Source organism: Agelaius phoeniceus, chromosome 4, assembly GCF_051311805.1.
Source record: "Agelaius phoeniceus isolate bAgePho1 chromosome 4, bAgePho1.hap1, whole genome shotgun sequence".
Classification (NCBI taxonomy): Eukaryota; Metazoa; Chordata; class Aves; order Passeriformes; family Icteridae; genus Agelaius; species Agelaius phoeniceus.
The window spans coordinates 39,229,553-39,243,578 of record NC_135268.1 but is presented as its reverse complement, the minus strand read 5'-3'; the positions used below and the strand labels follow the sequence as shown (position 1 = coordinate 39,243,578).

General features: G+C 37.4%; 1 protein-coding gene across 6 annotated transcripts in view; it reads right to left on the bottom strand.

Moving 5' to 3' along the window:
- Positions 1–14,026, bottom strand: part of WDR17 (WD repeat domain 17) — a 56,566-nt gene that overhangs the window by 14,763 nt on the left and 27,777 nt on the right. For all 6 annotated transcript variants that reach the window (XM_077177343.1, XM_077177342.1, XM_077177344.1 and 3 more), the window contains exons 9-19: positions 13,161–13,252; positions 8,780–8,862; positions 7,805–7,891; positions 6,927–7,091; positions 5,847–6,049; positions 5,561–5,710; positions 5,323–5,453; positions 3,373–3,498; positions 1,062–1,217; positions 721–785; positions 205–337 (exon numbers count right to left, since the gene is read on the bottom strand). In XM_077177343.1, the coding sequence (XP_077033458.1) occupies positions 205–337; positions 721–785; positions 1,062–1,217; positions 3,373–3,498; positions 5,323–5,453; positions 5,561–5,710; positions 5,847–6,049; positions 6,927–7,091; positions 7,805–7,891; positions 8,780–8,862; positions 13,161–13,252 (1,391 nt within the window). The remainder of the gene's footprint in view (positions 1–204; positions 338–720; positions 786–1,061; positions 1,218–3,372; positions 3,499–5,322; positions 5,454–5,560; positions 5,711–5,846; positions 6,050–6,926; positions 7,092–7,804; positions 7,892–8,779; positions 8,863–13,160; positions 13,253–14,026) is intronic.

The window sequence follows — 14,026 nt, the reverse complement described above, 5'->3', positions numbered from 1 at the left end:
TTAAAAGAATCAGGCTTTAAATCTGTAAACATGAGGTACTTCCTTCTTGTGATTTCTGTATAAAAACTGGTCAATACCATATGGAAGTAAAGGCTAGGGCATCATTATTCAGCTATTTTGCCTTTTAAATGTGCATGTCATATTCTGACTTAAAAGCTAAGAGCTAAATACATCTCCCACACTGGAATATATGTATAGTGATACCTGTGCAACAAGTAGAGCCTCTTTAAGCTGACCTCTTGAAGTAAAGAATGAAACCAGTTTCTTCACATCTCCAATAGCTATACAGTATGGGATGACATCATCATTTTCTTCCTGAATTAACTGATCAGCTCTCCTAATTAAACAAATGAATAAATAAACAAGAATGAACCATATATAGGAACAATCACCAAATTCAACTATATGGTGTAGGTGTGAGATGAAGCCAAATAAAGTTCACTGAAACCCATCTGCCTTTCCAGACTTACAAAGTGTGAATAATGCACTTAAAGAGTTTATAAAGTTGCAATTTATTTTCAAACCTTTCATTCTTGTACACAAAGTTATTGTTGAAATTCTCCACAGTTCTATCCCAAAGCTTACTGAACAAAAAGTAACATCACTAGAATGCTGTAACAAAAGACAAGTATATCTGGTAATAGTATCCATCCTTCCTACTTGTCTGTGTCCTTTTATGAACTGAAGCTACAATTTGCCATCACATTTTAGTTAACTTACCTTTGCATTAACTTCCTCCAATATTTCATTGATACACCAGGTGCAACTGAGAGAGCTTTGTCCCACTAGAAGAAAGCAATAATACATTTAAAGTGATAATTTCCATTTGAGAAGCAGCCATATTTTAAACTAGTGTAAATTTTCTTCCATTAAAAATATATTTGTCAAAGTTAAATAAGGAATGAGTTATGCTTTAGACTGCATATGTTAAAAATAAGTGGAACAAGATTCCTTTTTTGGGGACTTGTGACCCATTCATTGCTTCCACATCTTTGCTAGGGTAGCTGGTTTTCAGAAACTTTCATAATTTTTTATTCTTCATTAGTGTTCTGATATTTTACCTCTCCAAGTTCTACCATTAGCTCACAATATCGCTGAATTTGTCCTAATCTTAAATGTATTTCTGCAGCTTCTTTGAGTCTTTCCTCTTTGCTGGGTGCACCAATACCACCTCCAAATTTAGACATCTTTACTGTTGTCAGTTCTTGTGCCTTGGACTGAGGGGAAAAAAAAAAAAAAAAGATTTAGAAGTTTTCTGTGATGAAAAAAAGTTTCCTTAAGAATGAACTATTGGTAAATATTACAGTAGAATATAATGGTTATAATTTAAGAAAAACATGCTTTAGCAAAAAGGCTAATTGAAAGAGATTTCAATGAGATTACAGTGAACTATATTTATGTTGTTAAAGTGCGAGTGTTTTATTGCGCATATACATTTTCATTTATTATCTTCCTATAATAACTTATTTTTTTATTCTCATATATAATGGTAATTAATCCAGATGCCCCTCATAAAAATCTTGGTATTTTGAAACTTAAAAAACAATATTTGTGAACATAAACCATAGAGAGCTGAAAATTGTACGTATTACCATTATAATGATGTCCACACAAAGAAATAACAAAGACAGTAGGCTTAACTGGTAGACAACAAGTTCTGTGATCTGATCGGTCATGCCCCATTAACCTTATAGCCAAGAAATTATTTATATTCCCAACTTCTGCAATTTTTATATTAGTTGGGAAGACAAGACTTAATTTCTTCATCTGGCAGAGCCTGAGAAACAAGCTGCAATAGAATTATATGTACAGGGAAAAAAAAAAACAAAACAAAGGGAGATTCCCATTTCAAGAATTCTCAGTTGAATTCTATCTTCAATGCACAATGATGGCATTTGGCTATTCATGACTTTGCAGAACCATATATGGAAGAAGGAGAATGAATTTTGAACATTCTTCCCCAAACTAAACTGCCACATAGACCAATAGCTCCCAAGAATCTGTTTTTTTAAAAAAGCATACTACATTTTTTTTTTCCCTCAGCACCTCTATATTTTTTATTATTTTGATGCTAAAGTCATCAATGCATCCTCTCTGTTTACTAAAACCAGAAAAAACAGAGTTGCTATAAATCCTTAATTTATCCCGAAATGTATGGGTGCTGCAGTGCCATTATTTAGTTTCCTAAGGAAAAGAGAATATTAGCAGTCCTTAATAAGCAGGCAGCATTACCCTACCCCATACTTTCTCTTAAAGATTTCAAACAAGATTTTGAGTCAGCAAGAAGGGGGGAAAATGCTTTTAATTAATCCAGGTGCACAGAATGACCAGCAATTACTGTAGTTATTCTAGGTCACTGGAGTTATAAATGCATGAAATAATTCTGCAGGGGTAAACAGACTGCTGGCACTGCACAAGTCAAGATTTAATGTCTTCTCAGGCCAACTGGCTGAGAAAACTGGCTTTTTGGACACATGGACACACAGACAGAGCTTCATAGGATTTGCAGAGCAGCTGCTCTTATTACAGTTAATAACACTCATAAACTTTAATCACTTGAGAGTCACAAGGAACACAGGACACTCTAAAAAAGTCTGTGATTTTACAGCAAACAACAGGTGATACCTGGCAAGTATTAGCCCTGGGCCTGGCAAGTGCATTTCCTGATCCATACCAGTAGATCATCTTTCCTCTATTTACAATCCAGTCATTGGAGTATGGCATTCTTTAGTACTCCTAAGAACTTCCTGACAGAATGATGAATCTTCATATTCTACACAAACTGTGTATCTCGTTGCATATTCATAAATGCAGCTACTAATTATTTTATGGCCTAATACTTGAATTTCCTTTTCTCATCCAAGTCACTCTTAAGCTGTGTATCTGTGTTAAGGACAGTTTCTTGCCATTCCTTCTTATAGAGAGCTACAGAACATATTTCTGATGACTCTCCCCCGTTTTCAGACATGAATTCCCTTGTCTTTACATCTGAACATAGCTACACACTTCATGTTTATAAAAACAAATAATTTGACTTTACTGAACATAAAAGTACAGTGTATATAATAGGCAAGACAAATCGCTTCATAGCTGAAACTGTAGTGATGATTGTTTGCAATTGATTTTGTTTTGAAATTGCTTTTCTAGTTAATAACTGTAACCCAGCATTTTAACACTGAGTATGCATGAAGTCACACAGACTCAGCTAGATGCTATTGTAACAGACAAGTATTGCAGTGAGGAACCAGTATTGCACAAGTATCTTTGGATATGAAGTTGTGACCCTTTGTAAAGCATTGAATGTTATTTTTAAATAGTGAAATACTACATGGACTAACAACCATTTTCACATACTGTTTGTGCTTCACTTACCAGTCTAAATCTAATGAGGTGTTTCATATGCATAATTCCTTTGCAGTAGTTTTGTGGAAGCAAACTGTCATCCTGTCCCTTTATTACAGCAACCAAATCCCATAAATTTTTGCTGCCTCCTGGAGGCTAAAATTGTTAGAGAAGAAGAGTTTTATTACAGTTATGTTCAAGAGAGAAACTTGAACTTATAATGATATTGGAAAAAATTTGTCAGTCAACTCCAAGAAATACAATTTCAGACAATTTCAATATTAGAACCTTTATTATGAAAGCATGAGTTAGTTCAAGAGATTACAAGTCCTTCAGTCTTCTTGAAGGCTGTAAAGATACAGTGAAATCCATGAACCGATTTGGTTATGTGTGGACATAGCTGAGGGCTCACCATTAGTTTTCCCTTTTGCTCTCAAATAAATGCAAGCTAGCTTGTGTCTACTGCTGGCACAAACCAACAGTCAGCTGCTGCCATGCAGGAGCTGACCCAGGACTTCTTTACCACTTTCTGTAAAAGAAAGGCATGGGCCAGGTAGAAAAGAACTTCAAGGCTTGACTGTCACAACCTGGTTTACTATCTTAATATTAAATCTTAAAATAGACACATATAGTATAACGGTATATGCACAAAATATTGTTTTTAATAAGTTTTAAGCATTTCTATTGGTCTAGCCTTTGAATCAATCCTTCTGTAGAAACAGGACAACAGTTTAACACTGAATGAAGTCTAGAAGAGAGTGAGTATTCAAAAGCTTAAAAAAATCATTAAACCTTTGACCTAAAAAAAGCTTTTCTAAGAATAACAGGATCACAAGTTTAGAAGTCAAATTATTTCTAAGCTGGTAAAAAGCATAAAATCCTACTAGGGAAACATCACCCACTCAACCTCCCCCCACCGCTTCCCCCCCCCCCCCCCCCCCCCCCAAATAATAAAAGAGACTACTCTCTCTTTTTTCTGTCCCCTAAAACTCTTATCAGACTCCACATAGATTAGCACAATATCTCATTTTCTGGAGTCAAAAAGCACTGCCCATACCTGATTTTCTTGGAAAATTCTAGTATTCTTAGAACAGTTTTACTATCAAATCAATAAGGGAAATCAAAATTTATAACTTATGTAAAACTAAGAATTCCATAAATATATTTTTATCAAAAGAGAAAATGTCTAAGCTTGAAATTGCAAAAGATTGTTTCATAATTTCTCAATTATCCACTTCAAGATCTAGAACTCAAACCAAATACTTTGGATGAACTAGGTCTTTTTAGATCAGTGTTTTGATTTAAATTACAACCGTACTGGACACAAGTTTCAGTAGTAGTAGAACCTGTAGTTCCAAGTAATTTTGTCTTTGCTATACCTCAAGTACAGCTTCTATTCAGGTAAGAACTCAAAGGAAATCATATTTTTTAACTCATTTGCACTGAGAAGCTGCAGCAATTTATAGAAAATATTACTGTGCAATGGAGAAAAGGCAGTAGATGGATACTGAGGCACAGGTCACCTGGATCTACAATTCCTAAAACATAAAAAGCAGTTTGGGCACAGACACAGGGCAGTTAAAAACTTGTCAGTAATGAAGGTGTTCTTTTAATAAAAACTCTAATGCAGTTTGATTAAGCACATAATTTCATTTTCTTCAATAACAAATTGATGCCAAATTAACCTTTCCTATAGAAAATTATATTATTTCACTAATTTAACTTTGCAAAAAGCTGATTTGTTTTTTGCAAAGCTAAATTAGTGAAATTTCTTTTTCACAACTGACAAACAATTCAATGATGGACATTTTTACATGCTGACCTGTTAAGAAATTAACTTATTTCTGTCTATTTTCTAAGCTCCCTTCAAGAAAGAGAGAAAAAAATGGTAGACAAAAAAGAAATCCCAATTTTGGAGACTGACTTCAGAAAAGAAAGTCATGTGAATTAACAGCATCCTTAATTTGGCAGAATACTTACTGAAAAAAATTCTGAAAACCACCTTAGTTTTTTTCCTTGAAGACTTCCTGACAATTTTTCCAATTCTTGTTTAATATCCCTGGAAACTTTACCACACAGCAAAGGAGGAGCTCCAGACTCCACGGCGCGATCTAACACACACAAAGATTTATATATGAAATTAAAATACAAAACAACGAAAGGAATAGGAATATTAACATAAAGAAAATTAAAACAATGGCTTATACAATTTGCTTACCTGTATTGCTGATAATATCATCCCAACATCTGTCTGTTATGATATTTATTTGTAGAGGGTTTATAAGAGGTGTCAACGACCAGAGTCTCACAGTGGAATCACGAGAGCAAGATGCCATCGTAAATGGACGACTAGGATGACATGTTAATCCTAGGAGAGGGGATATTTTAAAATGTAGTGAAATAAGTTTATGTAATAACCTGTTTGATTAAATTACTTTATAAATTTCAAACCCTATTAGAATGCATTTCAATACAGAAATAAAACAAAATTTAAAAGATATTACCATACACATCTGCACCATGATCATAAACTGTGTCCAAACATGTTCCATCTCTTGTGTCCCAGACTCGAATTGTATAGTCCCAACTGCCAGATATTAGAAGGTAAGGAATTTCAGGATTCCACATCAGTCCCCGTACTGGAGCTGTATGTCCACTAAGAACATTTATACAAGCATCTTGTGTATAATCCCATATCCGAACGGTACTGAAACAGCATAAAAGAGAACAATTTACATCAGATCACCTATAGAAATATAATTATCTCTCTACTTCAGCAATATTTTAAGCTTCAAATTTATCAGAATATTTATTTGCATCACAACAGGGCTCAAAGAGTTGTAGTGAAAGGAGCTACATCTGGCAGGCAACTGGTCAGCAGCAATGCTCATCAGGGTTCAATTCTAGGGCCAGTCCTCTTCAATGTATTTTATTGTCAAGAAGTTTGCTATCAGGTTGTCTTCTGTCATGAATCACTGCACTATGAACTAATAGATTTTGCTTCAAACATAAACCTGTAATGAATGATAATGGGAAAGCAATAGAAGCCAACATGCCAAACTTTACAAAAATATCTTATATATTCTGCAGGGAAGTGGCTTAAAATCATAGAAAAATGCTTCCTTCTACTGATGTGCTGGGCTGATGTGCCCTCCCTCAAAAGCAACAGCATCAAACAAAAAACCAGAAAGATACAATACTCATTAAAATTCTCTGCAGATTCTACTTAACTACACTCTTGAAAAATATCAAATAAGGGCAGGTCTTGCATCTGTTTCTTTAGATTTAATGTAAGCATGTGGTATCCTCCTTGTGCTATTCCTCACAGTAACAGTATCAGGCACTGAGCCTACTTTTGGGAAAGCATATGGAAACTTGCACTACTGCAGCAGTTGTGACTATTTTAGATAATGATCCTGCAGTCCAAATACTACATAAAGCTAAGAGCAGAGCTAAAACCTGGATCTGAACAAGGCAGAGATTTAGATTATTAAGTATTGACAGCACCATTACAAGCAAAGATGTGAGTTTCTCCAATAGTCCTGCTTGAGTTTTAAGTTTTCTAACAGTTCAGAAATATTCACCCATCATCAGAGCCACTGCAGAGGATTCCTTCTCTGAGAGGAGACCACCGTACATGAAACACCTTTGCAGTATGCCCAGTAAAAACTTTCAATGGTTGATCAGAGCTGGTTGCCAAGTAGTAAACACGAACATTTTTATCCTCACAACCAGTAGCTATCATATCTCTGCAAAATAAAAACAGCAAAATCCTTGGTCACAGAGGTGATAAATGCTTCTTTAAATTTAAACAAAATATAATGTGCAATTGGTGATTATTTTTTTTAAATAGCAATTTTTTGCTTCTCCATCATTTCTTCAACATGTAGCTATCGATAATCTGATTAAAAAAAACTAAATCAGAATAAACCTGATAAAGATCTTTTAGTTGCAATGGGGAATATATTTGCACTCGTCTGACTACGCACCCAATACACAGCTATTATTAAATTGAATTACGAGAATTTTTTTTTGACAAAAAGCTCTCATGTCATTATTAGGAATTATCTACAAAATTTACATGTAATCACAAAGTATTTAGTTGTCTGCTACATTTTCACCTTAGCAGTCATTTCAAGGACACCAATCTGCACCTCTAGACCTCTCTCTCCTGGTATTGAATGTCTTCCCCTCTCCCCCCCCCATTATAAATTCAGCTAGATATTTTTTTTTTTCTCATCAATATGAAATGATCCTCCTTTGAAAGTTAAGAAAGTTCATGTGGTCAATGAAATATACTACTGGGAAGAGAGGGCTGCTATAGGTATATCCTACTTTGGAAGATATTTTCAGTGTTTTACTATCAGAGTGAATATCACATTCTACATAAATTTGTGTTACTTTACTGGTAATCAATTTGAATAGTAAATATTGTCAATTCTTTGGGTTAATTTTTACTTACTTGTTGTTTTGACTCCAATCACAGCCAAACACTGCAGCTGGATGTTTGTACTTGTGAAGAACATTGCCATCGATGGTTCGAATAATACTGAAAACAATTACAATGTGATATTATAAGGAAAAATACATTCTGGGTAGGCTATGAAAAACTAGGTTTTATTCTGTGCAAATAAACCAGAGAGCAAAAATGTATACACAAAGAGTCAGAGAAACAGCCACAAACAGTATCAGCCCCTCAATCGCAACATTTAACTGGATGTTGATTGTACAATATCTAACTTCAGTTATCTGTGTTTCTTCAGAGGGGCTTTAAAGATCTTCATTGTGGTACATATTTCTTGAAAGGATCTCATAGCCCAGAATCAAAGCTGTAGTCATGGCTTTAAGGTACAAATAGATCTTTATGAATTAAAAAGAAAGTTAATTGTTTTCTAAAATTTCTGCCCGTTATGTTCAAGCTGGAATGACACAGGTCGCAGAGGAAACAAATGAAGAAAGATTTTTAGGATGTACTGAAAACAATATATGCAAAATTGGTCTCAATGGACATTCATGCATTTTTAGAAAGGGGTATTATACTCCTGTGATAGAGCACTTGTAGTTATTTAATTCTAAAATAGTACTTTTTAGTCCTTAAAACAACAAACTAAAAAAAAAATTTAAAATTAAGACAAGTAAAGTTGGATATCTTTCAAAAAGTGTCCTCTACAGATAAGAAACCTAGAAGGATATTCTTGTCCAAATAAAAATCACAATTTATTTTCACTATCAGTGTGTCTTAGACACTATTCCTTTCGAAAACATTTCCTTTATTATTTTTAAATCATGAAAAATGTACCCTAACAAGTACAGAAGAGTAATAGAATTTAAGTTTTGTCCAGTAAGAAAAGTTTTTAAATTAATTACTGAGAGTACTGTCAAAATTTATGGACTTGAGAAGTGCATTTAGCCGTTTTTTTCTTCCAATAACACTCACCAAAATCCATCACTGCTGCAGGTTGCTATTCTTTTGGAATCTTTATGACTCCAGGCAATGCAGAAGATTCCATTCTTTCCATGCTTCAAAAAATGCAAAATACCTATCAATAAGAAATAATTCACCCCTTTTTCTCTCATCTATTGACTCATCTTTTTTACTTTATTCTCCTATGGTCTTCAGCTCTTTTCTCCCAGTACAGTATACTGTACAAAACCACATGATAATGAGTACCCAATATAAATTGGATGTTTGAGAATCCAAGTCCAAAACATTGGGACTATGGAGATAAGTAGTAAAACCACTATAGCCTCCAGGATCTAAGAGACAAAACTGGGTCAAGCTGAAGAATGGGCAATCTGTAACTATATAAACCTTAAAGTTAAATGAACAACACTGTGGACAATCAAGAGGGGCCCTTGGGCCTTGGGGCGACAACTTGAGGGATGTGAAGCACAAGTTGTGTTCTCTTCTGTCCTGCCGGTTGCAGGGAATGATGCGGCAAGAAACAGGAAGAATATGCAGATGAACAACTGTACTTGATGCTGGTGTTACCACCATGGTTTTGGGGGTTTTGATCATGGGTCAGTTTATACAACACAAAGCCTACTGGCAACAAATGGGGTTCAGCTGTCTCCAAAGAGAAAAAGGATCTTAGTTCAGGAGTTCATAGGGCTCACTGCAAGAGCTTTAAACTAGTTTGGAAAGAGACCAAGGCCAGGCTTGCCAGAGAGAATGTGTAGGGAGGGAGAGAACCATAGAAATCACTCTAGTAGCACAAGCAGCCAAAGAAGTAATCATTAGACAGAACTACAGGGAATCCCTTTGCACCTCCACTGGGATATGGACAGAATCAAATACTTCTATTAGATGCCTGTACCCCAACATATGCAGTATGGGGAACAAACTGGATGAACTAGAGATCTATGTGCAGTCACAAGCCTTTGACTGCACTGTGATTACAGAGACACAGTGGGATAGCTTGCATGACTGGAATGTTGCCACAAAAGGCTACATAATGTTTAGGAAAGACAGGCCAGAAAGTCACACTGGTGGAATTTCCCCCTGTGTGAGGCAACACTTAGGATGTATCAAGCTCTGTCTTGGACTGGATAATGGGCAAGTTGAGAGCTTATGGTGTGGATAAAAGACACTGTTGTGGGTGTTTGCTATAGGCTGCCTGATAGGTAAAAGAAGTGGATGAAGCCATCTATAGCCAGCTAGAAGTAGCCCCAAAGTCACAGGCACTAGTTCTTGTGGGGCACTTTAACTACCCTCACATCTGCTGGAGAAGCAGCACAGTGAAGCACAGAGTCCAAGAGGTTCCTGGAAAGTGTTGATGACAACTTCCTGTCATAGGTAGTGTAGGATCCCACAAGGAATCTTGTGCTGCTTGAATCTCATACTAATAAACAGGGAAAGCCTTGTGGGAGATGTGAAGGTTGGGGGCAACATTGGCTGTAGTGACTATTGAGACTGTGGAGTTCAGTATCAGGCAAAGTGGAAGCAGGGCAGCAAGTAAGATACAGTCATGGACTTGAGCAGAGCTACCTTTAGTCTCTTCAGGGATTTTCTCTGAACAGTTCTATGGGAACACACCTTGCAGGGAAAAAGGGTCCAAGAGAACCAGTTGATAGTCAAGGATCATTTCCTCCAGGCTCAAAACAATGCACCCCGATGAGCAAGAAATTGGAGAAAAGGGGCAAGAGATCTTCATGGATGACCAAGGAACTTCTGTCGTTACTTAAGCACACGTAGGAAATGCACAGGAGATAGAAGCAGGGTCAGGCCACTTGGAATTAATACAGAGAGGTTGGCAGAATAAGTAGAAAGGAGATAAGGAGCACAAAGGCTCATCTGGAATTAAATCTGGCCAAGGATGTCAAGGACAACAAGTAGTGCTTCTTCAGCTCTATTAATATCAAAAGGAAAACCAAGGATAATGTATGCCCATTACTAAATGGAGGGGGGACCCTGGTAGCAGAGGATGCAGAAAAGGCAGAGTTATTGAACACTTTCTTTACAACAGTCATCACTGACAGAACCAGCTCTCAGGAGTCTCTGACTCAAGGGACCAGCATAGAAGAATGGAAGCAAGAAGCTGGAAGCACGACTTTCCCTTGATCAAGATGAACTGGGTTAGAGAACACACAGACAAACTTGACATCCAAGGTCCATGGGCCCTGACAGGATGCATCCAAAAATGCTGAAAGAGTATCACCACAGCGAGGCTGCTCATGGCCATCTTTGAAAGGAAGGCTGTGGCAATCAGGAGAGGTTTCTGAGGTGAGGACTGTAAGAAAGCAAATGTCACTCCAGTCTCCAAAAAGAAAGAGGAAGACTCAGGGAACTACTAACCAGTAAGCCTCACCTCAAGGGACGATGAGGGGAGAGCAGTGCGTATTGCTCACCTTGACTTCATCAAGATTTTCAACACTGTCTCTGACAAAGTCCTCATAGTCAAACTCAGGAAGTGTGGAGTGGATGAGTAGACAGTGAGGGGGATGGAGAACTGGCTGAACAGCAGATCCCAGGGGGTTGTAATCAGTGGCACAGGCTCTAGTTGGAGGCCTAGTGGTGGTCTAAAACTCAATACCAGTCCCAGAACTGTTTAGCTTGTTCATCAATGACTTGATAACGAGGCAGATGCATCCTCAGCAAGTTGACTGACAACACAAAGCTGGGAGGAGTGGCCAGTACCCCAGAGCACTGTGCAGCCCTTCAGAGGGACCTTGGCAGGTTGGAGAGATGGGCAGAGAGGAACCAGCTGAAATTCAACAAAGGCAAATGCAGGGTCCTGCACCTGGGGAAGAATAAACTTATGTACCAGCACAGGTTGGGGCTGATCCACTGGAAAGAGCTCTGTGGAGAAGGGGGGTAGGGTGGGGGTTCTGGTGGACACCAAGCTGTCCATGAGCAACAGTGTGACCTTGTGGCCAAAAGGCCAATGGTGTCCTGGGGTGCATTAGGAAGAGCATTCCAGCAGGGCAACGGAGGTGATCCTGCTCTTCTATTCTGCCCTGGTGAGGACATATGTGGAGTATTGTGCCCAGTTTTGTCCTCCTCAGCTCAAGAGAGATATGGAACTTGTGGAGAGGGTTCAATAGGGGTCAACAAAAATTATTTCTCTTAGAAGAAAAGGCTGAGAGAGCTGGGCCTATTCAGTCTTGAGAAGTCACAACTGAGAGGTGATCATCAATGTCTGACAGTATCTGATGGGAGCGTGCCAAGGGGATGGAGCTAGGCTCTGCTCAGTAGTGCCAAGCAAGGGGCAATGGGCAGAAACTGATGCACAGGAAGTTCCAACTGAACATGAGGAAGAACTTCTCTATTGTGTAAGTGACCAAGCACTGGAACAAATTGTCCTGAGAGGTTGGGGAGTCTCCCTCTCTGGAGATATTCCAGAACCATTAGGATGCAATCCTGTGCAAAGTGTTCTAGGATGACCCTGCTTGAGCAGGGAGGTTGCACCAGATGACTCCCTGTTGTCCCTTCCAACATTAATCATTCAGTGATTCTGAATAAAGGTTAGTTACTTGTTCGAATAACGAAGTATATGGGCATGAAAAATTGTGGTATGAGAAAACTTAATTGGGATGCGTATCAGGACAAGTATTACAGAAAAGATATTTAGTAGCACAAATGCCAATATCAGTATTAGAATGCCAGAACTCCTGAAGGTAGGTATATTTGTTTTCTGCTCATGCCTCTCCTCACTCCCCCACCTCTCTTCTTAAAGAGCATCCCTTGTACATTGATGTGGATCCTATACTTAAATGATGATGTCTGTATAATCTGAAGATCACATCTATATACCGAGAATACACAAAACAGTGTAAAATACTACAACATAATATTACACAACTCCTTCTGCCAATAAACATTATGCTACTATTTCAGGACTTAAAAATGCCTGGATAAATTTCAGGTAATACAAGGCAAGCCAATGAATGAGTCATACTGCTTAGTGTGCTGCAAAATGGAGCTTTACTGATCTAGGCTTCAGGTACTGCAAGTTTTTTCTGGTCCTTATGTTTGAAAATACAGAACACAGCTTTCATTTTGATGCTGAGTCTGTATGTCCATATATGTTTACACAGTTAAGGAATCAGCAATGCTTTTGCCACGTATCCCTACAAGACCAATTTTAAGATAATGGAGTCCATCTGGTGCTTCAGCACTCTCATATTACAAACCCAGTTTGCGGAAGTAAAAATACTTCTGCCACACATGTAAACTGGCACCTAGATAACTCCATAGACTTTTATACTATAGCACCTTTTAAAAATATATGTACTTTGGCCATCTCTATTTATGGACACTAGAGGGAATGACTAACTTGCATTTCATATAGACAAAAAAAGTAGCAATCCCATCTTACCTCACTGAATCTGGTTATCATTTTGCCTTTTCGAACATCCCAGATAAAGGCACCATTTCTGGATGTTCCACCCGCTATGCAGTTCAGATTTCCTTTAAAGAGAGATGTTTATAAAATATTACAATAATTATAAAATCACAAGATTGTTTGACAATGGTTTTACTTTAAATTGAAGAAATGTAATATGAACATAAGACATCAGTGGTACATGAACATGAGGCTAGCATTTGCTACTAAGTCAAAAACATCAATGGCTTTCAGTGAAAGCCTGACCTGTTTTTCTACATTCCTGTTTTGAGGAATGGTCAAATAAAAATTGTATTCCTGTAAAAAGTGTCTTAATGCCTGCTAAAAGTCTTGCATGTAAGAAATTAATGATCGTGATGCATATGACTCAACCTGAAAGACATGCAACCTCAATGTTTCAAGCCCAAAGTTGTAGCAACTAGAGCATTTTCCTTTAAAGTTCCCTACATATAAAGACAAATCATAAAAATGAGAGAGAACACTTAACAGTACTTTGTTTCCTTAATCTTGCACCACTGCTGCACCTAAGACCATCAAGAATGTACCTGAATCTGTAACCACACTCTACAGGGTGGAAAATCTCAGTACAAAACTCCACAGTGAGAACTGGGAAATTCAATTCAGGTCTAATCCAAAAGCCACCAAAGTCTCCTCATTACATTGAATCTATCCCAATATAGCTATACTTTTCATCAAATAGCAGATTTATAGGAAACTTTTGACTGTTATTTTATTCCAAGCTTCAGAGGCAGAAAAGACAACCTATGCAGGAGGAGTCTAGCAAGGTAAATATATAAAATGGGAGTAAACTCGGGTAGGAGAATGATGAGGGAGAAAAA